This window comes from Marmota marmota, unplaced genomic scaffold (genome assembly GCF_001458135.2).
Source record: "Marmota marmota marmota unplaced genomic scaffold, marMar, whole genome shotgun sequence".
NCBI classification, from domain to species: Eukaryota; Metazoa; Chordata; class Mammalia; order Rodentia; family Sciuridae; genus Marmota; species Marmota marmota.
The window spans coordinates 12199133-12226990 of record NW_026000101.1 but is presented as its reverse complement, the minus strand read 5'-3'; the positions used below and the strand labels follow the sequence as shown (position 1 = coordinate 12226990).

General features: G+C 36.3%; 2 protein-coding genes, 1 long non-coding RNA gene, 1 other non-coding gene and 1 pseudogene across 7 annotated transcripts in view; 2 read left to right on the top strand and 3 right to left on the bottom strand.

Moving 5' to 3' along the window:
* Erp44 (endoplasmic reticulum protein 44) overlaps window positions 1–14839 on the bottom strand; it is a 78179-nt gene extending 63340 nt beyond the window's left edge. The window contains exon 1 of the mRNA XM_048783111.1: window positions 14714–14839. Coding sequence (XP_048639068.1) covers window positions 14714–14770 — 57 coding nt within the window. The 5' untranslated portion in view covers window positions 14771–14839. The remainder of the gene's footprint in view (window positions 1–14713) is intronic.
* LOC125610715 lies at window positions 4185–4348 on the bottom strand. Its single transcript, XR_007340716.1, has one exon. It is a non-coding gene; the product is annotated as a U1 spliceosomal RNA (small nuclear RNA).
* Window positions 14840–15135: 296 nt separating the features above from the next.
* The window catches only part of Invs (inversin), a 157277-nt gene continuing 144554 nt past the window's right edge, over window positions 15136–27858 (top strand). For all 4 annotated transcript variants that reach the window (XR_007340681.1, XM_048783301.1, XM_015492253.2 and 1 more), the window contains exons 1-2: window positions 15136–15341; window positions 21111–21240. Coding sequence is in view for 3 of the 4 variants with exons in the window: in XM_048783301.1 (XP_048639258.1) it covers window positions 21135–21240 (106 nt within the window). In the remaining variant the exon portion in view is untranslated. The remainder of the gene's footprint in view (window positions 15342–21110; window positions 21241–27858) is intronic.
* On the top strand, window positions 19326–21053 carry LOC107147753 (annotated as a pseudogene).
* LOC125610682 lies at window positions 24466–25398 on the bottom strand. The gene is made up of 4 exons (XR_007340682.1): window positions 25309–25398; window positions 25188–25224; window positions 24603–24938; window positions 24466–24518 (listed from the first exon to the last, which is right to left on the bottom strand). It is a non-coding gene; the product is annotated as an uncharacterized LOC125610682 (long non-coding RNA).

Genomic DNA, 27858 nt, shown 5'->3' with positions numbered 1-27858 from the left:
CAACATGTAGAAGAGAAAGGTGAATGTGTTCAGCTCTGTGAGGCAAAACTTTCTAGTGGCATGACTTTACAACAGATTGGATTTTCCTGTAAGACCTCTATTGTAGCAAGTTTTCAACCTGAAGACAAATGGCCATTCTGCCGTTTGTCAAGAACATAGTTGTCAAGGACTGCCATGCATAAAGTAGAAGGGGAGAATATTCTACAGCTAGATAAACTATTACCCCCTTCAAGTTTGTAATTGTGAATAACTACTATTCTGACCTAAAGAAAGCAGAGACTATAAGAGGATAATGGGGGCTAAAGAACTGAATAGGAAAGTGAGATGAGTTAAGCAGTAAACAGATAATTTATTGCTGAGTAATCTCTAAAGTTTCTGATTCTATTTTAATGTTCTCTTTACATTTCAGGATACAGAAAAAAAATTATAAATTACATATTTTTGTAGGCTTCACATTTGATACTTATTTGACTAAGTGATCCATTTAGAAGACTATAGACTTCTTATATGAAAACTGTTGTTTGAATTACTAAAAGCAAAATGTTCACTGAAATTGCTGCAATAATTTCACTTACTGATAAATAGGAAAATTATGTTCATCCCTACAACATGTGAGAATTACTTCTACACCTTACAATGAGGAAGGTCTTTCTAATATTTATAATCCAAAAATAAAAGGTTAAACATACATGTATGAGCACACTCTATAAAAATGCTGTAAAAAAATAGAATAAACAAAAAAGAGAAAAGAAATTGAAAAAACATATGAGGGGGAATAATTTTCCTGAACTGTAAAGTTCTTAGAAATATGTAAGAAAAAATATCTTAACAGAAAAATTATAGCCTCCAGGAAGAGAAAGAGGGTCCTCTACTTACAAACTTTCAATTTACAAACTTAAAAGTTTTCACAGATGCAAAGCAAACACAGTCACATAGGCTCTGCCTATCCTCAACAGATGAAACTATTCATCCTTGATAAAAGGTGTCATTCCAGACTTACAGCAAAAGTACTAACAAATATAATTTCAGCATCTATATTTATATTTAAAGAGAAATGCTTCCCATTATTTTTTAATGATTTCCATTTAAAAAAAAAAAAGTTATGCCAGGCATGGTGGCACACACCTGTAATACCAGCAGCTCAGGAGGCTGAGGCAGGAGGATTTCGAGTTCAAAGCCAGCCTCAGCAACTTAGAGAGGCCCTAAGCAACTCAGTGAGACCTGTCTCTAAATAAAATATTTAAAAAGGACTGGGGACGTGGCTCAGCAGTTAAGTGCCCCTGGGTTCAACCCCCAATACCAAAAACAGAAAAAAATTATATTTACACACACATTTGGTTTCTTTTATTGGTACTGGTTTTAATTACCTAATATAATTTATTGATATAAACTATCCCAGTCCCTGACAATGAGTCAATAAACTTTGAAAACAAGAACTCTGCTTTCTCTTAAAAGAAAATGTACCCTAAAGACACCCTTATGCCTTTCTTAAACCTTAAAAAGCCTTTAAACAACACAAATAAAAGTGCATTTAAGGCCACTCAGAAAACATCTTTTATACTATCTTCACAATATTCAGGAATCTTTATTAACTAACTACTTATATGGAAATATAAAAAAGCTCTCTGCTAGTTTCCTCAAATACCACAATCCACTTGCATTAGAAGTGGATGACCCAGGAAAGCTAGATACTACTGCACAAATGAGTATTCCCCAAATAAAGTAAGCTAGAAAGACATCAAACACAGCAGCCTTATGTGCAATGTAAATCTGATTATTTTGCTGCATGACACGACACAACACTGGATACTTCTCAGAATTAAAAGCTATTTCTTGAATATTCATGTTGTTATGGTTTTTTGTTTGTTTGTTTTTCAAGGTAGATAGTGATAAGTCAATGACCCATATTTTATTTTATTATTATTATTTTTTATAATACTTTTATTTCACTTATTTATTTTTATGTGGTGCTGAGGATTGAACCCAGGGCCTCACACGTACGAGGCAAGCACTCTACCGCTGAGCCATAACCCCAGCCCCATATTGTTATGTTTTAAATCACTCTTTTGTTGAAGATAATAACCATTGTGTACCAAGGAGTTCTTCTTAACTGTGGACTGAAAAATACAATTTTCCCTCTCTTCCAACCAATTCCTGATCTTTCCAATAATGAAAGGTTTAAGTATTATGAGATTAGAAAATTTACTTTAGAAAAGTAAAACCATACAATTAACTTTTCTTAATCTAAACTGAAATGCCCATCATAAATTATTTCATCTGCCAATGGATTCTCACTAAATACTTTCATCACAGTATTCAAATTTCAAAAGATCTGTTATAACAGATTTGGCTTATGGCCAAAACTTACTAAAAGTAGTAAATATTACACATGCTTTCTGTGTAAATAAATTTACAATCTATTGGAAGCAATGTTTAAGGGCTAAATACTGTGCATGTAAGTCAGACTTATCAGAGCAAATAAAGCTATATACCAGAAATTTGGAATCTTCCACACTTACACATATAGGAATTTATTTTTTCATATTTTCAGTGACCTAAAGTCTGTAGTAATAATCTACTCTTCCCTTACTGGAGAAAGATTATATATTTCTAAGAATCATCATCATTTTCCATATCTAGTCAATTACAAGTCAGAGATATAGTTTTTGAATGATTTTGAATGCTCAAAGTAATAGAAATGATGCTTTTCTAGAAATATGAAACTAATGATACCTTTCAAATAGCAAGAGCAAAAGCTTACTTCCCCACTTTCACCATACCACTTATAGAAATTTATTTGCTTTTGTATTAAAAGCAGAAAAGCATATCAAGTTGGATCTTTATTTCTATCAATCATAATTACCTTTGTCACTATTTTGATAAAAACCAGGGGAAAGTGACAAGTTGATAAGCACTTTAAGAAACCACTACTATTTGGAATCAGACTTTTAAAATAAAAAGCATCATCCATTTATTCATTTCAGAGGGTCAAAAGAGAGTACAGTTGGGCTAGGGTTGTGGCTCAGTGGTAGAGTGCTTGCCCGGCATGCATGAGGCACTGGGTTTGATTCTCAGCACCACATATAAATTAGTGAATAAAATAAAAAGTCCATCAACAACTACAAATATATATATTTTTTAAAAAGACAGTACAGTCACAAAAGGATGGTCAGCACAAGCGCTAGCCACGTACATCATACTTTCTCCATTTCACAGTGACTCCATTTGTCCAGTACACTGCTCTTCTCTACCCAATACTTTACAAAACAAACATCTCCTATATACCAGACACAATGCAATGTAGTACTCTGTGGACACTGTATCTTAATATTACAGCCTTGCAAATAATTAGCTCCACTTTTAAGTCAGAAAAACTGAGGCTCAGAAAGAGAAGGAAAATTGTCTAATATCATACAGCTAAAAAAGAGAGAGAGCCAGAAATGAAGCAAGTCTTTCTAGCTTTAAAGTCTCTCTACCTTCTAGTATTATTAATAATCCTGGAAATCCACAACCTAGAACTACTTCTATAATGCATCAACTCTCCCTGAGACAGATGTATATTATACAATTAGCCTTCTAGAGAAAGAATCCAAATAATAAATATGTATTTGAAGCATGCAGCATGTTTATATGAAGTGCTGAGGATCGAACCCAGTGTCTCATGCATGCCAGGCAAGTACTCTACCACTGAGCCACAACCCCAGCCCACTGTACTCTCTTTTGACCCTCTGAAATGAATAAATGGATGATGATTTTTATTTTAAAAGTCTGATTCCAAATAGTGGTGGTTTCTTAAAGTGCTTATCAACTTGTCACTTTCCCTGATTTTATCAAAATAGTGATAAAAGTAATTATGATTGATAGAAATAAAGATCCAACTTGATATGCTTTTCTGCTTTTAATACAAAAGCAAATAAATTGCTAATAATAAACTATTTTTATAGTTTACAAACATATTATTAACATCAATTTGATATCTCTGCATCATCATAGAAACTCTGAGGCTGAAAGAGGAATCATACTCCTATTTTACAAATAAGAAAATCAAAATTTCGTAGTGTCTAGCATATAGTAAAAGCAAAATATTTGTTAAATGAATAAGATCCAAATAAGCTAAGTGACTTATCCAAATTAGTGGCAGAACAGGGTTCAAACCCAAGTTTTTTTTTTTCTTCTTCTTTTAACTGGGGAAACCTTGAATGAAGTCTCCCACTACCACAAATTATGCAATTGAGTTTCCCACATTGGGGGAAGCCTCTGGGGTCAGAACATCCAGAGTGCAATGGATGAGATTCACCCTGGGAAAACCACCTTTATGATCATGGTATCTCCCCTGCTAGGTAAGTATCCAGGCCTTTTTATTTTATATATATATATATATATATACATATATATATATATGTATGTATATATGCATATATATAAAACTTTAGGTAAACATAGTATCTTTATTTTGTTTCTATGTGATGCTGAGAATCGAACCCAGTGCCTCACGCATGCTAGGCGAGCACACTACCATTTGAGCCACATCCCCAACCCCAGGCCTTTTAAAATCCTAAAACCAGTGGACTCTTCAACAAAACACAATTACCTCCATTAAACTAGTTTCATAATTATACAATGAATAAGTACAATACTAATTAGGTATAGTTATAAAACAGAGTTAAGTAGATCATTTATTCACTTACTGTCCCATTTTTAAGCTGCTTCTGTCAGTTAACAGTAGGATCAGAAGACCACAGTGGATGAAAACTAGTCTTGTGAGCTCAATACTTCAGTGTACACAATTTCAATATGACTGGATGGGCAACTTGAAAAATATTTTTAATCATCTACTCATTTTCTGATTCCCCTAATCCTAACATTTACTCACCACCTACTATGTAGCAGATACCAGAAGAATTTCCTCAGATGTACTATAGATACATTTACAACTTTGTAGAAGAGGTCTTTATCCCCATCTTACACTTAGAAAATGGAAGCTCAAGGTCAAGTAACTCTGAGGTACGTTGCCAGGCTAGCAGTCACTTCCAAGTGGTAGGAGTACAAGTACACGTACAAGTGATATCTTTTCTGTCTATATTCCCATGAACTAATATCTACCTCTCTCCACCAGGAATGAACAAGAGCCTAACCTTATATTGTTCAACATATATAACTATTAGAAATCCATTCAAATATGCACCAAAAAATGTAGAAGGCTATATACTAAAATGCTATCATCAGTTGGTATATGCACGTCTTTATTATGCTTTTCTGTATCATGAAAGCATATCATTAACAGAAAAACATAAGGAACTCTTGGTTTAAAATCTTAAGTGATCACAATAGTGTTTTTCACACTTCAAGTGTGACACCTCACTCCCCAGTCACACGCAGAATGATATTTTAATATAGTAGAGAAACACTGCTGATATCCAAGGCAAACCCTTAAAAACATCAACAGGCCATATTTTTACAGGTAATTTTACTAACTACAATGTAGATATGTTCTTATTCAGTAAACTTTCTCCTAAAGCATCTTTTAAAGTATGATGAGATGAAATCCCCTCAAGTGGGATTTCACCAAATTGCAGACCTTCAAATCCCAAAGTCAGTCACATTCCATTAGTGTTGAGAGAAACAGTCTATTCAACCCTACTTTACACTCAGCTAAGAAAACAAATCCTCCAGAGGGAAATTGCCTAAATGACCTTGTAAATAATAAGATCTGGGCATTAGAAGGCACACTTGTAATCCCAGCAACTTGGGAGACAGGCATGAGGATCACCAATTCAAAGTCGGTATGGGCAACTTAGTGAGATCTTGTATTATAATAAAATAAAAAGTGCTAAGGATGAGTGTTTGCCTAGCACACAGGAGGCCCTCAGTTAGATCACCAGTAAAAGGTGTGGGGAGGAGAGGGAAGGTGTATAAGAAAATGAACATTAAGACTCAAATTCTTATTTTCAAATTTTAACTGATGCCTCCTTAACCACTAGGACACGGAAATCCAAATCTATTTCACTGACAAGATGACTGACATTTTCCAGATTACTGCTGTCCCATGAACGAACAAGATATACATTCCTCAAAGCTTTGAAACACTACTGGAGTAATTTTCCTCATTCTTTAGCTCACTTTATCTTGCTCTAGAACAGCACTATTCACTTCCTGTGGATGGCACTTTCTGGGATGATAAAATACATTCCACGATCCATAATGTGCACCTTCATACACTAGACGTGCCAGATTATGTACTCCAAATGTAGCTACTGTGACTGAGGAATGGAACTTTTATTTAATTTAAGTGAATTTAAATTTATAGGACAACTTTAGACAAGTATAACTTCAGTCATTATTAGTGCACATCACCCATTCATGTTCTTATGTTCATTCCCAATAGATAACTGAGAAGTGATAGTCTTCTAAAAAATAAAAAGGGTTCCAACTCTTTTTCCAAGGTCAAAAACTCTTCTGATTCTCAAAGACTTGTTAAATACAATTACTAAAGGTCCTACTATCAGACTGTGACAATCTTGAAGAAGAAATGGAAAAATCACTGGCACTCTAATATTCAGCCTAGTTTTTAAAAAAAAAATTTTTTTAGTTGTAAATGGACACAATATCTTATTTGTTTGTTTGTTTATTTATTTATGTGGTGCTGAGAATGTGGTGCTAGGCAAGTGCTCTACCACTGAGCTACAACCCCAGCCTCAGCCTAGTTTTCTCTAGTTCAAATACTAGGAAGTTTTTTTGAGATGATTTCCTCTTTCTTTTTTGTATTAGTAATGTTAATGTCTACAAATTCAAGCAACTTTTAAAATTAGAGTTCAGTACAATGCTCAAGGTTCTACATAATGACATAATCATAAGGCTAGAGAAATCATAGAGATTCTGACCACAATATCACTGAGGAATTACAAAGCAGTTACAGAATGATTTGACCTGAGGCCCATGGCATCACAGGCAAGACTCATTGGAAGTGGCTTTTTTCCTATCCCCTGTTAATCTGATGATGATGAGAATTCACTAAAAACCAGGATTCTTATTTTTGCTAAATTGATAACTGTTATGGAAGTTGGGCAAAGGGTTTGCCAGCTTCTTTAGAACCAATTCTTATATTTAGCCATGTCAGCAAACCAGATAGGAAGACTTTGTTACAAAAACAAAACAAAACAAAAAGTATTCACGTAAAATATTTCACAGATAGCCCTTGTTTTTCATTCCATTCATATCTAAAAATTAACCAATCAATTAACCCTTCAAGTCAATACTGAAATTCGTCTTTTTCAAAAAAGTTGCTCTACCCTCCACTGAGAACTAATTTGTTTCTTACAAACATCTACAACGATACTTCTCAAACTTTTTAAAGTACATTTGAGTTACCTGGGTAAGTATACAGTACAGGTTCTGATTCAGTAGGTAAAGCTACTTGGAAGAAGCATGCTTAGGCTCACAATCCCACCTCTGAATATCTACAACCCATCTCTATAATTACTTTCAGGTATCACTTTCCTTTTGGTATTCTAATTATTTACATATACATCTTCTCTCCCCAAGTGAATGACAAATTTCTTGGAGGCATGATTTACATATCAATTATCTTTTTCTCTTTCATAACAAATAGGTATTCAAGTGACAAAAGGAAAGAAAAAATAGTAGTGATAAAGAGCAGGTTCTTCCAATCTAGATACCCCTCAATAGGTGAATGCATAAAACAAAAATGTGGTATATATACACAATGAAATATTATTCAGCAATAAAAGAGAATAAAATCATGACATTTGTAGGTAAATGGATGGAGTTGGAGAATATAATGCTAAGTGAAATTGGCCAATTCCAAAAAACCAAATGCCAAATGTTTGCTCTGATATAAGGAGGCTGATTCATAGTGGTGTTGGGAGGGAGAGCATGGGAAGATGGGAGGGGAAAGGAGGGGGCAAGGGGTATAAAAAAGATGGTGGAATGGCATAGACATCATTACCCTAAGTACATATATGAAGACAAGAAAGGTGTGAATATACTTTGTATACAACCAGAGATATGAAAAATTGTGCTGTATATGTGTAATATGAATTGTAATATATTCTGCAGTCATATATAACAAATTAGAATAAAAAATAAAATTAAAAAAAAAAACAGTAGCTTCCTGCAGCCTGGAATATATAGATAGTTCCCTTCTACCAGATCAAAAGTAGACTAAGGATTAATAAATGCTATTGAAAATCAAACTTTGTAATCATTTCCTTGGCTAGATGAAACAGAGCACAGCAGTGATCAATATCAGAAAAGCTGTAACCAAAGCACACTTCCCTTTATATGTACAACAGGGTGAGTGGCACAGTGCTATAACTTGTGAAAAAGCAAAAAATTTTAAGGAAGTATTCAAACTTAAGGAAGTCTACAACTTAGAGGAAATCAGAGGAATATCCTTTTTGAAAACAGAGGAAATCAGAGGAATACCCTTTTTGAAAACAGAGAAAATCAGAGGAATACCCTTTTTGAAAACAAGCAGAGTATATAAAGAATTACTGAATCATCAAATCCAATGTGCTTACCTTATGACTACAAATTCAAGTTAGATAATTTATCTAAGGTTACTGTGTTAAACGGAAGAGTTTGGAACTTGCACATAGATGTCCTGATATTTCTTTGCATAGTGCTACCTCTTTAAGGGACACTAATGAACAAAGGAATAACACCTTCCATTATTCTTAAAGTTTATCTTCTGACTACATTTATTCTGAGTTAATGGAGGAAGGAGGAGTAACTGATTTTTGGAAAAGAGGACAAATAACATGAACAAGTTACACACACATACACACACTCTCTCTCTCTCCCTCTCCCTGCCCTCCCTCACAGAAACACAGAGTCTCAATAAATGTGCAAAAATTCAATTCTGGTTATAATAAATGTAAATAGAAATTATATATCATCTTTCGGTATACTAAATTGGCACAGACTATAAAAGCACTCCCTGTTGATTAGAATGTGAGGAAGTGGCACTGTTGGCAGAAATTCACATAGGTACAACTTTCCAGTAGAGCAATTTGGTACCATGTATCAGAAACTCCAAACAAAAAATATCACATGTGACTCAATAAATATAATTTTAAAAGTATCCCAATGATATATTTGGAGATTCGCAGTGAACATCATCATTGTATGTTTTTCTTTTATACATTTTCTATAACACTGAAAAAAACAGAAATAACCAACAATCCAAACATCTTTAATAAAAGACGGTAAATTATAGTGCATCTATAGGTTGAACTATTATAAAGCTCTTTGAAAACCATGATTTACAGTTTAGGAAATGTTTTCAGTACTGTGAAATGAGACACATTCTCCAAGGCTTTTATAAATTTTAACTCATTAGACACATTACTTAATTCAGACAGGGTAGTCCATTCCAGTGTCTCTCAACATTGAGTACATCATAGATTCAAATAACAATAATATAAAGGGCTACTGTCTCTTTCAGTGTGTGTGTGCAGCATACAGAAACAGAAGACCAACAATCTCAAAGGTAGGAAGATACTTCACATTAAAAATACACAAATGACATTTAAATTAAAAAAAACTCAATCACACTCATATTAAAAAGGAGCAAATTAAAAGACATTGATATACCAATTCCCACCTATCAGACCCACATCATACCTTGCTAAGGATACAGAAAAACTTACATTGTTGGCAAGATCACAAAATGGCCTAATCCCTATATGTAGGATTTCATAATATCAACAACACGTACAAAGTTCCATAAACTATACATTTACTTTTTGCTTTGGAAGCAGTAAATTTTATTAATTTTTTGGAAATTTAAAAAGCATATTTGTTATCAAATTAACAATAATAGACCAACAATAGGTTAACATAAATAGCATCTCTTATGAAAAACAACTTATTTCCTAAGCAAAATAGATTTTAGAGAGAAGTGTGAAATTATTTAAGTTACTGCAAATCTAAGATCTGGTTTAATAAAAGATGACAAGATTCTCATATTTGCCTTTGCATTTAATCTGAAAGCAGTAGATTCACGATTATAAATGTTAAAAAACTAAAAATTGAAAAATAAATAAAACAAATGAACTTAACCATATATATGAGCTTAACCATATATATTGGTTAAAATTACTTGAACTGAATTATAAATTTATAGCAAACATAAGGAACAGAAAAACAAAAATCCAAACCACAAGGACTATCAGTAATACCCATAATGTGAGAAATTCTATAGGACTGTTTCCTAAAGAAATTTATAAGGAAAAAAGATGAGATGGAGAGAGATCCTATAAATTTAAAACTTTGGCATGGGGGTATAGCTTGGTACAGTTCATGGTTAGCATGTGCGAGGCCCCTGGTTCAATTTTTAACACCAAAAAAAAAAAAAAATGTTTCATAAGAGAGACATCAATCAATTGGAATGTATACACCTTATATGGCCCCTGGTTTGGTCAGTCTGTTTTTTTTTTTTTTTTTTTAGTTGTAGGTAGACAGTAAATATCTTTATTTTTTATTTATTTATATGTGATGCTGAGATTCAAACCCAGCACCTCACACATGCTAGGCGGGCGCTCTACCACTGAGCCATAACCCCATCCCTGCTCAGTCTGTTTTTTAAAAAATGGACATAATCTGGGCTGGAGTGGTGGCTCAGTGGCAGAGCGCTTGACTAGCATGTGTGAGGCACTGGGTTCAATTCTCAGCACCACATATCAATAAATAAAATAAATGTCCACTGACAACTAAAAAAAACTTTTTTTAAAAAATGGACATAATCAGGAAAATCCAAACACTAACAAAATATTTGATTAATTTTTCAAAATGTGGTAATGATATTACAGGGAATTTTCTCTCAACAATTAATGCCTGGGTCCCACAGATATAACTGATCTGGTGTAGGGCCATGATATTTTCAGTTTTGTTTTTCAGTGCTGGAAACTGAACACATTCTACCACTGAGCTCCACCCTGATATTATTTCATTAAAATTGTCCCAGGTGATCCTAAGTCAGGTATTATAAGCCACTGTTATGAAGGAAATTATATCAGCAGGATAAATAACTCACTTAGTTATAAAATGAAATACATGCCCCCTGAAATACTTTTCTTGAAGATTGGAAACTGTACTTATTGGCATTAATGGTTAAAAAATGACAACTTTTGAGTTCTACTGTATTTACTTTTAAGATACTTACAGAATTTTAATTAAATAAATGTTTACTTAGCTCTCTAATTCACTTAATTTCCTAAACTAAACAACTTCTCCCAGCTCCCTATGCACACTGAACAAACCAGGAGCAACAATGGTAAGTCTTAAGCATTCAGGTATGAGCAATTAGGACTACTATATATAAACACATTTATCAAGAAATTGAGAAAACATCTTCAATAAAGCAACTGGAGCAGAGTGCTAAAAGTCTTTGAACCACAGAAGAGATTACTTAGGATATATGATGCAACTTCATTCCAATGTAGCCTTATTTCCAAAACTCTTGTACACAATCAATGCAGAAAGAACAATACAAAGAATAAAGCTGAAGATGATCACTTTCAACCCTGAATAAACCTATCTCAGAAACAAAAATAAGTAGAAAAGGTTGAATGAATATATTTTAACATACATTAAAGCACAGAAAATAGTTATCACATTGAACTTTTGTATTCAATTATCTATCCAGAGAGGATTTTCAGGCATAAAGTGGTGTGTTCTAAGATGTTTTTGAGATCAGCAAAAAGATAGTTACTTGCCTCCTGAAGCTTAGGTTGTGCTTCAGCTGTTATTGTACAAATGTTACTAACTTAAGTAGATCTAGTTCTTTAGAGCTGATGCATAAAATGCCTGAAAAAAACTTAACTGTGGAAAGAGAATATACGGCTATTTACAGCAGGAAATACAGGAAAAAAAAAATGACCTGAGGGGTAGTTGGAGAATGTTTAAAAAAGTACATTGGGTAAGATAAAGAATATATTTATTAAACAGGTTAACACTGACTAAGCAGGTTCCATAATTTGACAGAATCATCAGGTAATTAGAGTTGTGATTAGATAGACATTTTATAAACATTTGTTAAGTAGTATGAAATTATTAAAGTAGGTAAACGACTGTGTTCAAACTAAATCTAGTATGACTTGTAATTCTGGTTTATTAAGTCTTTTCTGGGGCTTTATTTTCCAGCCCATTAACTTTTACAAGTATTCTCTAAAATATCTGCTACATTTGCTTAAAAAGGTATACAAAATGCTAACTAAAATTTAATTAAATCGAGATTTTATTTGGAAAAAACTGTTCCTTTATATACTTAACAGGGTTGGTAGTTTTTCTAGGAAAAGCATGAGTTATTTCTAAATAAATTATTTTTCATTTAACTTAGCTGTACAACCAAAGAATATTATTTGAGGAAAGTGTATCTGATGTAGGTTTCGTATTCAATGTTTCAACTTTTCTTTCCAATGTCTTAAGATTTTTGTCCTTTGTACTTTTCAGGAACTTTAAAATAATTTATAAGACAATTTTAAGTCATTTTATAGATAAGAAAAAGATTAATATCTAGTTCCTTAAGGAGAAATAGGTCTCTAATAATTGTATTGTTGCAACATTTCTAGAAGGAATAAAGAATCACAGTATATTTTTAAAAATCACTAAATAATAATAAAGTACTACAGAGAATATTCTTCTCTATACAGAAATCATTCATTGTTGTATACTTATGAAAAGTAGCAGTAAGATATACCATCATTTAGCTGGTATATCTTATTGCTACTTTGAACCATAGAAGAGGTTACTTAGGATATATGATCCAATTTCATTCCAATGTAGTCTTATTTCCAAAACTCTTGTACACAATCAATGCAGAAAGAACAATACAAAGAATAAAGCTGAAGATGATCACTTTCAACCCTGAATAAACCTATCTCAGAAACAAAAATAAGTAGAAAGGGTTGAATGAATATATTTTAACATACATCAAAGCACAGAAAATAGTTATCACATTGAATTTTTGTATTCAGTTATCTATCCAGAAAGGATTTTCAGGCATAAAGCGGTATGTTCTAAGATGTTCTTGAGATCATCAAAAGATAGCTACTTGCTGTAATCCCAACAGCTAGGGAGGCTGAGGCAGGAGGACCATGTGTTCAAAGCCAGCCTCAGCAATGGTGAGGCACTAAGCAACTCAGTGAGACTCTGTCTCTAAATAAAATACAAAATAGGGCTGGGGATTGTGGCTCAGTGGTCGAGGGCCCTGATTCAATCCCTGGTACAAAAAAAAAAAAAAGAAAGAAAGATGTACCATCATTTAATATTACCATGTTAATATACAGTGTTGAGTTCTCAAAAGTATTTTGCCAGGGCTGGGGTTGTAGCTGGGTGGTAGAGTGCTTGCCTAAAGTGTGTGAGGCACTGGGTTCGATTCTTAGCACTGCATATAAATAAAATAAAGGTGCATCAACAACTAAAAATATATTTTTAAAAAAGTATTTTGCCATTTCATCTAGTTTTTTACAGTGCTTTATCTGAAAGGGACCTAGTAGTATCCATATATGGCTTTTAAACATGGCTTACAAGTCACAAAGAAAAAGAAAACTATTTCAAATACAAATAGTAAATCTTTAAGGTGATAAGATGGAGTAAGCAATTTAAGTTAAGAAAACCTGTTTCTAAGGCTATGGATTTAACTCAATAGTACAGCACTTGCCTAGCATATGAGAGCTCCTGAGTTCAATCCCCAGTTCCTGTGGGTTACTTAACTATGTCCCTTAGATTGTGAAGAAAGTGGTTTATACTCAATAATTTTCATTTTAAATTTTAAATTTCTAAAAACTACAATTAAAGTAGTTTCAAATATTGTACTATAATAATTACCCAATTAAATACCCATCATTTTGTCACATTGAGTTGGCCCTTCACTTTTGTCTGAATTTTACCTAAATCCTAGGACACTTAGGTTACACAATCAAATGTACTTTGGAGTCAGAGGAACTAGGGAAAGATTCCTATATAGAATGGGATGACACTGAGCAGGTTAGAAAGTTAATGAATGCATGTGTTTGCAGAAGACCTGGTCTCAAGACAAGAGAGAAAAGAAATATGCTTCAGTGGGAGGTTGTAAAGATCTGAAGGAGGCCTTGAGTTGAGCCTGTTAGATAATCACATTCTCCATATTTGCAAACCTTTATTCCCCAGTAGACACCAAACCAGTTTCCAGTTCCGGGTTCCCAACCAATCCTATGAAGCCACAACAGAGGGTTCTGCCAACCTGGGCACCGTTTCAGGGCTCTAGAGTGAGATCTGCACGACCCCAGCACCTGTCGGCTTCACAGCCTTCTCAAATGGAGAAGGGGGAGGGGGGGGAAATACACTAGGTTCTATCCTCCGTCCTTTTGCACTGAGGCTTCCACCAGGTCCACACACCCTCAAAACTGAAACAAGCCCTGCAGCCCGGCGGTAAAGGGGAGCTCCTCATGGTGACCCTCCCATGTACCACTCCTCAAGAACTAATTCTCTTGTTTACAGGTCCCAACCCCGACCGCGGTTCCTCAGGCCTCCAGGACTCCAGGCCTAGGGAGCCAACAGACAAATGGAGAAAGTGAAGGCAGCAGAGGAGAGTGCACTCCTGGTCATCGGAGAAAGACAGGAATGCAGGGTCAGCAGTGGTGCCCCCTCGGCGAGGGCGGGAGGCGTCCCAGAGTCGGCCGAAAGGTCTGTCATTCCCCCACTCACTCACCAGGAGCAGCAGGGAGCATCTGACGTCGGGTAAAGATAGGAAGACGGCAGGATTCATGGTAACGCTGGGGTCCGCAGCAGGGACGGNCGGCTGGGAGTGGGCTGGGCTGGGCTGGGCTGGGTTAGGAAAGGGCTGGGCTCCGGGAGCCAGCAGCAGTAGAGGATTTTCCCGGCGCTGCACCTCGTCCTCTCGACCCGGAGCTCCAGCGGCGAACACCCGGGACAACTTCCAGAGAGGCCCCGCCCGCCCTCACTTCCGGGTCCTGTCTACCCCGGTGCACGTCGGGAAATGTAGTCCTGCGCTTCCCTCGCCGAGCAAGTCATCGGACATCTGGAACTCCCTTTCCCAGTAGGCCCTCGGCCTAGTCCCACCGAGCCCTCTGCGCGCGGGGCCCTGTGGGATTGAAAGGGCGGAGGGTGGTGTGTCTCCTAGTTTCTCAGGATAGGAACTACAGCTCCCAGAAGGCTGTGTGGTCGAGCCCCTCGGGCGGCCTTCTGAGGCTCTCCCGCGTCAGCGCCTTGGGGTCTGACCCTGCGGTGTAGTGTCCTGGCCTGGCGAGAGGGACGGCCCCGTGAGAGTCGTGCCTCCTAGAGCCGCCCCCCGGACGTCAGTCCTGGAGGAGGCGAGGGTGAGTAGGAAGGGGCCTGGCTGGGGAAGCTCAGATTGATCGCTGTGCACCGCCCTGACCGCTGCCGCAGACCCTTGGCCTCCTGAGTTGTGTGGCCTTGAGCCTTTATCACTAGCCTCCTTGCCTGCTTCCTCTTCTTCTGCACTAAATCCTCCGTTATGAACTAGGAGTCAGTGACTATTCCTTATTGTTTCTGAGGGCTCATGTGAGGAATCGATCTGGTAAGGGACAGGAAAGCACGTTGTAAACTGTAAAGCTCAGTGACAGATTGATTGCTTCTAACACCTGGATGACTCATACAGAATAATTACGAAATTCCTTAGCCAAGCAGTCAAGGATGTTAACCTGGCCCCGGTAGTCCCCAGCACCTTGTGTAAACCGGTCCTCCAGCTCCGAAGGATAGCCACTGAATAACCACGAAGCACCAAGAAGGCACTCAATGTTTTGTGGTTCTCCCCTGCCTTTGCTCCAGTTTCCTGCTGCCTGAAATGGGCTTACCCCCTTCTCTTTCTGTAATTCCATCTCAAATGTCATCATCTCTGACATTTGTCATCTCTGACATGTCAACAACGAACGGATCTTTTAGTCCTCCTAATCAGAATTTCTTTTTGTGTGAGACTACAGCACCACTCGTTTTGTACCGTTATAATTATTACACCATTTATTACACTGGCATGTTTTATAATTAGTTAATGATGCCCTTGCATTTTATGGCACTTTAAGTAAGTGGTTTTGATTTTCGGTTATTAAAAAAATGGTTTACAAAAGAACACTAGCGCAAAAAAAAAAAAAAAAATTCATGCTAAAAAGTACCCTAAAAGAATGGCTTTTCCAGGATGACAAAATTAGACAGTGGCAGAGCCAAGACTTTCACTTAGATCTCCTGACTGCTAGGGCAGTGCTCTTACCACTAGCCACTCACCTCCCTCTCTGACAGAGCCCATGTGTAGTTGAAATGGGAAAATAAAAAAGAGCAGGTACTCATTTGCGTGAACTCACTACTCCAAGAAATTAAATTTTGATCCTTCTCACTCTTTAGACTTAGTACTCAGCCTGTAACTTTTAATTCAACAAACATGTACTAAGTATCAACCATACACCTGTAAATTCTAAATGCTAAGAATTATGAGATGAAATTTATAAATACATATAACTGAAAGCTAACTTTTATTTGTTTTTCAAAGTACATAAAGAACTTTTATGGCTTTTATAACTAATCACTTAAAATCCAAGTGAGGAATGAGAGTTCAAAGCAATGTCTGTTGAGTAAATGAACATAGTCTATCTATCCTTTTTACTTTTCATATTTTCGAGAAATCCTGAGAGCTGAGGATATTTAAAGAGATGCTGCTTATTGTAAACACACCTAAGCCTAAAACCCAAAAGTAACTGCTCTTCCATCATGTTTCCATCTCCATCTGTGTTATGTAGATTTTTCCAAGTGACTTTAATATAATTCTGCATATGACAGTGGTTCTTACAACATGACAGACATGCTTGAAAATTAAAACTGTCTCAAGTACCCGCTTCCTCTATATTTTCTGCCATCATGCTAACTCAAATAACAACATAAAATCTTTAAAAGCTAACCTATACCATAATTTTTTAAAATATCTTATTTCTAAGGCAGAATTTGAACAAATAGCACTTATCAATGCCAAGTACTAGCTGATCAGTTGTGGAGCAAACCCAGAGTTTGTGGAGAAAAACCCCCAGGTCCAGGTCCACAGGAAGTACAGAGATTAGAATGACATGTTTTATGGTGAAATCAGAAGAGGACTTGGCCTATCTTCCTGGCAACAATTAACTGGAGCTAATTAATGGCTACTTGGTTTACAAATGTATGTGTTCTGCCTGAACCCCATGACTCCTACATTTTTATACTTGTTACCACCCTGATCCATGTAGGTGTTTAATTTTGGAACTCTGATAGAGCATCTTAGGTTTAGGAAGGACATTTAAGATAATTGATATACCTACTTCTTTCTACTTCTCTCTCAGTTGCTTGAATCCTTAACTACATTTCTGACATAGTCCAGCCTCTGTTTAAATACTCTTATAGGGAACTCACTATTTTCCTACATAACTGATACACTTCCAGGAGTTTTTTAAAAACCACAAGAGACTACCAGCCAGACAATTTTCATTAATGAAATATGTTAATCATAAAATAAGATCTTAAAGTCCTAGTGGACTAAGGAGAGAAAAAACCATTTTTCACCTTTTGTGGGTATGAAGAAAAGAACTAGGTAGTTTTAATTTAATGCTTACATCTAGTTAATTCTGACTTGACAATTAAGTTTATGTCATACCCATTTTCTGGCTTGATTCCCTATATCAATTGTAACATTTATTATTATATGGGATCATTACCTGTATTAACTTGGAAGTCACTGTGATTTCTTTTTTCATTGTGACTTTTGAATCTTGTGCCTAATGTTAATTATTGGGTGTTTTGTTTTTGCTTTTTCTCAGACAGTCCCTGAGAATGGTCTGAGAAGAACCCCAATCCTCTCATTTTACAGATTAGCAATTTGTGTAGAAGTCACCTAATTTACCACATTATGGTAATTCTAGGACTAAGACTGTAGTTATTTTTAATCTTAGTTGAATATTTCTTGTGAACCACAATATACTCACTTGAAAATGTTGAGACAGATTTCAGAAAAATTTCCTGCCAGCTTGTGCTCTTTAGATGGTGGTAGGGGCAGTTAGTGTTGCTGCCGCTCTCACCATGGCTGGATCTGGGCTGCACACATCATCCTCTTGGGAGATGTGGTCCCTGGGATCCTCTTTAACGCCAGAGTTTGAGCCGCAGGCAGCTTGGAGGCAGCAGATCAGACTTTCTTGGGAAGCTTTGCTAATTTGCAGCACCTGGACAAAGTTCCTCATGAACACCTGACAGCATGTCATGACATCATTTCACTGTGGTGACAGGGACTCAGCCCTGAATTTTTATTTTATTTTTTTAAATACACGACAGCAGAATGTATTACAATTCTTATTACACATATAGAGCACAATTTTTTATATCTTTGTATAAAGTATGTTCATGCCAATTCATGTCTTTATACATGTACTTGGGTTTTTTTACATTACAATTCTTATTACACCTATATACCACAATTTTTCATATCTCTGTTTGTATATAAAGTAGGTTGACACCCAATTCGTGTCTTCATACATGTACTTTGGATAATGATGTCCATCACATTCCACCATCTTTGCTAATCCCCTGCCTCCTCCTTTTCCCTCCTCCCTCCCCTCTTCCCTATCTAGAATTCATCTATTCCTCCCTTGTTTCCCCTCCCTACCCGACTATGAGTCAGCCTCCTTATATCAGAGAAAACATTGGGCATTTGTTTTTTGGGGATTGGCTAACTTGACTTAGCATTATCTTCTCCAACTCCACCCATTTACCTGCAAATGCCATGATTTTATTCTCTTTTATTGCTGAGTAAAATTGCACTGGGTATATATGCCACAGTTTTTAATCTATTCATCCACTGAAGGGCATCTAGGTTGGCGCCACAGTTTAGCTATTGTGAATTGTCTCAGCCCTGAATTATACATAGGAAAAGCATATGGATCCCAGTCTTTTAATGATTCAGGACAAGCACAAGTGCCTAGTGTCTCTGTTCTTGGCTCTTGGACCTAGTGGGCCTATAGACAATGTGTCCCTGCCCATGCAGATGTGTCTCTGGATATTCAGCATTGATGATGTCCCAAGGACCCTGCACCCATCACTCCTTCTTCATCAGACATGGGCAGCATCCCCTGGAAAACAGTGATTCCAGAGTACAAGTATCAGCACCTCATTAGGAAGGAGGAAAGAGCTGGACACGGTGGTGCATGCCTGTAATTCCAGCAAACAGGAGGCTGAGGCAGGAGGATGGAGTTCAAAGACAGCCTCAGTAACAGTGAGGTGATATGCAACTCAGTGAAACCCTGTCTCTAAATAAAATTCAAAATAGAGTTGGGGATTTGGCTTAGTGGCTGAGTGTCCTGAGTTCAATCCCCAGTACCCACCCCCTCAAAAATAAAAAAGGAGGAGAAAGAGGAAAGAAACCAGCCCCCATGACCCTTTCAAGGATCACTGACAATATGGACAAGGTTAAGGCTAAAGCTACTCGTGTCATCATAAATTCTCTAATCATAAAACACCCAGGAGAGCATTCAACATTTTGAGCAAAAGGCAAGACTAAGAGTTGCTGGCTATACACCTCATAAGGGCCTTACTACCAAGAAGACCAAGTACCTCTGAGGGGCAGAAGCACACTGCAAACTAAAGCTGCAGAATGGAGAGAGAACAAAAGAAAAGCAACCTGCATCCGCCCAATCTGCCCCAAGTAGCACCTCTCACTCTTCCCCTAAGCAGAGGCCCAGAGGCTGGTTGACTTATGGTTCCTCTATAGCCTTACTTGGTCCAAATCCTAGCAACATGGATCGTGGAAGTTGAGATAAGGACAGAAATTCATCAGATAAACGGAGCCATTTTGAACCAAGTTCCCTTCAGAAATATAATTCTGGAGGTTTTGTCATCCAGGACTACAAAGAAACCAAGAAGTCCTCTCCCATGGAGCTGATCCATGCCCAGACCACCCAAATAGCTGAATATCCGACAACCTTCAAGCTGCCCAAGATGGATGTCCCAGTAATAGAAGAAAAACTGCTGTGGACCCATAGTCTCAAACTGTGTAACTTGAATATGCTCATACCCACTGGCTTCTAGAGTGCGTTCTATCATGGGTCTCTAGATGAAGGGCTTCTTGTCCTTTACTCCTTTTGTATCTTGGCTTGGACATAGGAATGGTATATTTAAAAAAAAAAAAACTTAAACTGAGGCTAGAGATGGAGACATAATTAATTCTGAGAGACATCAGTACACAGCTTGTCTTTGTATGGAAGAAACCATTTTCAGCTGTTTCAAAGTCAAACTAAAAAAAAATCTCAGCAGTAATATTTGGAGGTCTTCATTTCCTTTTTTTTTGTATCATTTATCCCAGACCAGGACTTTGATCATACTTACTAGGTCAATAATGTTTATGCTATTCCAAAACCTAGGCTTCTTTTTATCACCCATCAACATGAGCATTGAATGGTACAGAAGTGTCCACTGACAAGTTTGGGTGACATTGGCCTTAACTCTGCTAGTGCTGCGCTCCAGCCTTGTTAGTTAGGGGGAACTAAGACTGATTTGAGGGCTGGGTACAGGAAACAGCCAGATTTGGCAGGGACTGCTCTTTCTAGGCTGAAACTGGAGTCTCCTTGCTTTTTATCCAACCTAATTTAACATCGATTTGGTTGGAAACTTCCTAAAGGGAGAAAACGAAGTGTATTGATTTGATATTGATAAATGGATATTCAGTTTGTTTGTGTGTGCGTGTGTGTGTGTGTGTGTGTGTGTGTGTCTGTGTGTCTGTGTGTGTGTGTGGTGATGGGGATTGAACTTAGGGCCTTGCACATGCCACATGCCAGGCAGGTGCTCTACCACTGAGGTATACCCCCAGCTCCAGAATGCTAAAGGTTTTTAGAGTAAAGAAGATGGTAAATACAGTTAGATTATACACTTGAAGTTCATGTGAAATTAGCATCACCTTATTTCAGTTTCTTTGTTCAGGTCAGCTTTAAACTGTTTTGGAGAGGAGATGTTTTTTTACCAAAACGAGCGTGCACACACACACACACACACACACACATACCCCAAAAAAAGAAAGAAAAGAAAAGATAATTTCCTGCACGAATTCATTGTCTGAATCATTGTTATAGGTTGCTCCGGTTGTTGAAAAGACTATGAACAGATCAGAGAACTTACTCTTTACTGGTTCCTCATCAGCATCACAAGTTCATGCTGCTGCAGTGAATGGAGATAAGGGTGCTCTTCAGAGGCTCATCATAGGTAAGCAATCCCTTTAAATTCAGAAACTGTAAAAACAATTTTTTGTCCTAAGGGAGTTGGTTAATCTTAGCTTTAATTTGCAATGTACTGATGCATTTTGATGTAAATATATTATTTATGGAAACATATTATTTATATTTTATTCCAGGACTTGGTTAACAAAGAAATTAAATTCTGAAACTTAAAAATATAGATTAGGATTAAGTGAAAAGTATTCAAGAAATTTTCATGTATTTGGTAGAGAGTCTAGATACTCTTAAAAAGTAATAGTATGTAGGTGTTATTAGAGTCAAGAAAATATATATGTAATTAGAAAGGGGATTAATTCATCTTTATAAAACATCTAGAATGAGACAGTGGAGAATGATCTTTTAAGATTTAATGTGCAGTATACACAAAGTTAATTCTGACTTGACAAAGTGCTAATGTTTGTAAGTAAACTTTAATTATTTAAAATTGATTCAGTGTTATCCCTCTCATCTATTTGGATAGATAGACAGAAGTGTAGAAATTCTAGAAGGAGAGAACAAAGTGAAAGATGGACAGGCAATATTTAAAGACAGTGTAGCTAACAATTTTCCAGAATTATAAAAATCATAAATTTACAACTCCCAAGAAGAATAGATGAAATAGATTTTTGGTAAACTTTGTAGGTATCAGTGTCTGATGACATCATGACTGACAGCTTGTTATGCAAAATCAAGTCCAAACTACTTGAACTTCCATACTCGTTCCTTCAGACTTTGTTTTCATTATACATTTCCACTTTCTTCAGTAGTTTATACAGGTGTATACTAACTTCTGGCGAGGCTGGCAGTTACTTTTACTCTCTAGTGTGCCATAAATTTTGTCTTTTCTCTACACAATCTACCTCTTCTCCTCTTTTCTTTCTTCTACCAACTTACCTTCTTTTTTTACTAAGCAAACTGATAATGGCCTTTAAAAACGGAACTATTTACCTCATACTCTATGAAGATTTCTCTTCCTCTACAGAGACATCATCCCTGCTTTACCTCAACTACCTACATTCACAGCCCCTCCCTGAATTTTACATCTTCCACAACCTCCAAATCACTCATTTGAATGTTTCACCATTCATCCAAAACACTTTTACTTCCAGTCATCTACTAATGAGAACAGTAGTTTCTCATCCTCACTGAGACTTCCGGTCCATTATCATCTCTAGTTTTGACCATTGGCTTCTGTCTGTACCTTTCTTCCTATTCAGTCCTGATTCTGTGGTCTGTTATTAAAATCCTCTTGGAAAAATTCTCTTTTTTACTTCCTTTTGCTCTCTCAACTCTGGATAGAACTAATCCATCTATTCCTGGCAACCTCAAAGCAGTTGAACCTGGCTGGAAGATTCATAACATACCAAATTTATGATTCTCCACTTCAAATAAGCACTCAACACTTATTGCTCATAATGCCCCAAATTCATGATTCCCCTCTTCAAATAAATATTCAGAACTTAATGCTCGTCATGCTACATTTCTCCATAGCAAACATTCGGTACCTTCTCACTCTGCTGAAGCCTATGACTGCCAATTTCCTTTTTCTTCATTCTCAGATAATACCTTTTGCTTCCTAAAAGAAAATGAAGACATTGAGTAGGAATCCTCATATTTTAGCATGTCTACAAATAGTGCTACATCCATATACATCCTCTTCTTACTTCCTGCTAAAATAGAATAAATTTCCCTCTTTCATTCAAAGGCCAGTTCTTCCACACAAGCTCTGTATTCTGTCCCCTTCTATTTTCTCACAAAATTTGCTCTAGTTTTTAAACTTCTGATTACAGTAGTTTCAACTTTTTTCCCCTTTCTTCTATTTAAATTCTTCATGTCAACATTTTAAGCATGCTCTATTGTCTCTTCCATTTAATAATCTCTTTCCTATTCCTATATCCCACTTTAAGTATTGCCATCTCTTTCAACTTTTCCTCACAACTGTTATTAGTACATATCTACACTGCCACATAGTGACTTAAAGAAGTCAGAAGGATAATATTTCATTCTCATAATAGTTCAAAAGTACATGGGCATTCTAGGGTAGATATATGTCACTGTTTCACAGAATCAACCAGGGATGCTGCTGGGCGTGGCTCTGCCATTCTCAACATCTATTTAACTTCCATGTCTGGATTCAAGGCAAATCTTCTCTTTGTAGTTAAAACCCAGATTGCAGGAAGAGAGAAAGAGAGAAATTTGTCATTAAGAAGGTGGGCCAGAGTGATGAGGGGGAGGGCTTCCACAATCTTCTGTTCCCTTGGAGTCTGGAACCCGCCATTTTTTCAATCTTTTTGTAGGCTTCTGTCCTGGATCCGGAGCCCAGGTGTCTGTGCTATGCAGAATCTGAAAACAAACCATAGGGAGAACACTGAGAACCCTGAGAGCCAGGAAATGGAACTGTTAACATTTATGGATATAGCCATTGATTTTACTGAAGAGGAGTGGGAATGCCTTCAGCCTGCTCAGAAAATTTTATATAGAGATGTGATGCTAGAGAACTATAGAAACTTGGCCTTCCTGGCCATGACTCCTAATCATATCCAAGAATATTCACCAGAAAAGGGCCTAAAACATATATTACATGAAGTGATAAGTGCAAAATATGGAAGTTGTGATCTTGCCTATTTACCACAAAAGAAAATATGGAAAACTACAAGTGAGAGTGAACACCAGAAATCATATAAAAAATCAGGCCTTGTTCATCACCAGAAAATGTATACTGGAGAGAAGCCCTACGAATATAAAGAATGTTGCAAAGCTTTTAGTAAAAAAAAAGGTCTTATTTACAATGGAGAGAAGCCCTACAAATGTAAAGAATGTGGAAAAGCTTTTGGTCAAAAATCAAACCTTATTCGCCACAGCAGAACTCACACTGGAGAGAAGCCCTACAAATGTAAAGATTGTGGCAAAGCTTTTGGTCAAAAATCAAACCTTATTTGGCACAGCAGAACTCACACTGGAGAGAAGCCCTACAAATGTAAAGATTGTGGCAAAGCTTTTGGTCAAAAATCACACCTTATTCACCACAGCAGAACTCACACTGGAGAGAAGCCCTACAAATGTAAAGAATGTGGCAAACCTTTTGGTCAAAAATCACACCTTATTCGCCACAGCAGAACTCACACTGGAGAGAAGCCCTACAAATGTAGAGATTGTGGCAAAGCTTTTGGTCACAAATCACACCTTATTTGCCACAGCAGAATACACACTGGAGAGAAGCCCTACAAATGTAAAGAATGTGGCAAAGCTTTTGGTCAAAAATCACACCTTATTTGGCACAGCAGAACTCACACTGGAGAGAAGCCCTACAAATGTAAAGAATGTGGCAAAGCTTTTGGTCAAAAATTGGACCTTATTCACCACAGCAGAACTCACACTGGAGAGAAGCCCTACAAATGTAAAGAATGTGGCAAAGCTTTTGGTCAAAAATCACACCTTATTCGCCACATCAGAACTCACACTGGAGAGAAGCCCTACAAATTTAAAGAATGTGGCAAAGCTTTTTGTTGAAAATCATACCTTACTTGCCACATCAGAACTCACACTGGAGAGAAGCCCTACAAATGTAAAGATTGTTGCAAAGCTTTTGGTCAAAAATCAGACCTTATTTACCACAGAAGAACTCACATTGGAGAGAAGCCCTACAAATGTACAGAATGTGGCAAAGCTTTTGGTGACACATCAAACCTTATTTGCCAGAGCAGAAATCACAGTGGAGAGATGCCCTACAAATGTAAAGAATGTGGCAAAGCTTTTGGTCAAAAATAGACCTTCTTTACCACAGCAGAACTCACTGGAGAGAAGCCCTACAAATGTAAAGAATGTGGCAAAGCTTTTACTCAAAAATCAGGCTTTATTTGCCATAGAGGAACTCACACTAGAGAGAAGCCTTACAAATGTAAAGAATGTGGCAATGCATTCGGTCAAATATCACACCTTATTTGCCACAACAGAACTCACACTGGAGAGAAGCCTCACAAATGCAAAGTATGTGACAAAGTTTTTACTCAAATATTACACCTTATTTGCCACTGAAGAATTTACACTGGAGAGAAACCTTACAAATATAAGGAATGTGGCAAAGCTTTTAGCAATAAAACAGGCCTTATTCGCCACAACAGAACTCACACTGGAGATTAGCCCTACAAAAGTGAATAATGTGGAAAAGCTTTTAATAAAAAATAAAACTTTTTTCACCACAGCAGAAGACATCCTGGTGAATTTGAAATGTGAATAAAGTAATGATACTTTTAAAGAAAGACTAAACCTTGGGGCTGGGGTTGTGGTTCCATGGTAGAGTGCTAGCCTTGCATATTTGAGATCCTGGGTTCGATCCTCAGCACCACATAAAAATAAATAAGTGAAATTAAGGTATTGTGTCCAACTACAACTAAAAAATAAGCATTAAAAAAAGAAAGACTAAACCTTATTAACAACAGAATTTATACAGAAAAGAACCCCTACAAATTGAAATAATGCAGCAAAGCTTTTAATAAGAAATCAATTCTTTTCACCAGTAGGCTACTTATTCTGGAAAGAAGACATCTAAATGTAGAGAAAGTAGAAACATTTTAAATTATATATCATATATTACTAGGCATCAGAGAAAACACACTGGAGAGAAGCTCTACAAATGAGACCATTGTACCATTACTCTAAGAAAGGGACAACATTTAATCCTCACCACAATAACCATAGCGTAGAGAAAATTTTGAAATGTGAAAATTGACAATGTGACAATGCCTCTAAAATTTATTCAGCAATACTCAGCACCTATGGATACATACTGGTGAGAGAAAATGCAAATGGAAAAAAAATGTAGCTACATGTTTCTTAAACACTGCTTATTTTTGGAGAATTCATTGTGCCCAGAAACTCTAAAAAGTTAAATAATATTTCCAAAATGTATTTAAATTTTAAATTCATTGAACATCTGAAAACTCATACTAGTAGTGAACATTGAACAGATTTTGTCCAAAATGTATGCCTTATATAACAATGAAACATTTATAATAAATGTGAGAGTATAGTAAAGTTATTATCTATATATTACACCTTGATGTATATGAGGATGAGTAAAATACAGAACTCATTTAAGTTTAGAAAACAAGTAGTTGTCTTTAAATATTGCTTAAATTTATTAAGCATTATCAAGTTATTTTGTAGAAATATCAGTCATAAATATCATATATGCATAGTGAAGAAACCTCATCTTTGAAAGAATATAATTGTTTTTCTAAATCAAAAATTACTATTTTCACTTTTGAATACTGAGAAAAGAATTATATGAAATCTATTTTTGATGTTTAACACACAAGTGTAATATTTTAAACTTTAATTTTTTTTGTATTTCAGTTTAAGTTTAGGTATTTTTATACACTGAGCCACATTCCTAAGCCCTCTCTCCACTTTTTCAAATTTTGAGACTGTCTTGCTAAGTTGCTGAAACCACAATAAGTTGCTGAGGCTGAATTTAAATTTCTGAAATTACTCAGCTTCCCAATTTGCTTGGATTACAAGCATGGACCATCATTCCAGGTTTACAGTGCATTTTTTAACCTATATTTAACTTATGTAGGCAATATGTCTTTATAACTGAATATTTGTTTATGTGTTAACACTCACGTATTGCATCCTGTTGTTAAATGACAGATATCATAGTGTTCCACTTGACTAAATGTCCTATGTAACAGTAAAACATACTGTTGAGTGAATAATACTCTAGCATCTGTTAATACTTTTACACATTTTAATTAAACTTAATGTGGAATACAAAAAAAAAAAAAGAAGGTGGGCCAGAGTTAGACACGGTCACACCTAGGACAGAAGAAACTTAAAAATGTCATTTCCTAGATGGTGTCATTTCCAACCAAAACTGAGGGTGCACAGTTCCTAAAAAGAAGAATTAGAGAATGGATGGAGGGCTATTATCATTATCTGCTGCCAAAACCAAGCTTCTTAGGCCATCTGCATTCAGTGTCCCTAATTCTTCACCTCAATCTACTCTTTTATTAAAAGAAAACAAAACATATAGTGCTATTTTGATATATACACATAGATAAAAATTTAGTACATGAATATAAAGCAAACACCCATGTAACCACCACTGTCAAGAAATCTCCATTGTCAGTACCTCCAAAAGTCCCTAATGCATTCTCTCCTCCCCTCTAGAGTAACTTACTATCTTGATTAATTTTTTTCTTCTTTCCCCTCCCTTCTTCCTCCCACCTCTCTTTTTCTCTCTTTCTTTTGCTGGGAATCAAACTCAGAGTCTTACATATGTTAAGCATGTGTTCTGCCACTGAGCTGTATCCCTACCCTTTATTTTGACTTTTATAGTAATCATTATATTTTTGTTTTACCACTTATAAGTATACACCCTTAAATGCTAGAATTTTGTTTTGCCTTTTTTGAGTTATTTTTCCCAAATGTTCCATTTCTACTTGAACTGAAAAAAAAGGTGTATACAGTAATATCATTTTTGTGCTCAAAACTCTTTAATTGCTTCCCATTATGCTTATAATGAAATTTAAAAAGCTATATGTACCTCTTTTCCTCTCCAACCTCACTTTTCACCACTCTCTTCTGAGAAATTTGCTTTCTTTCA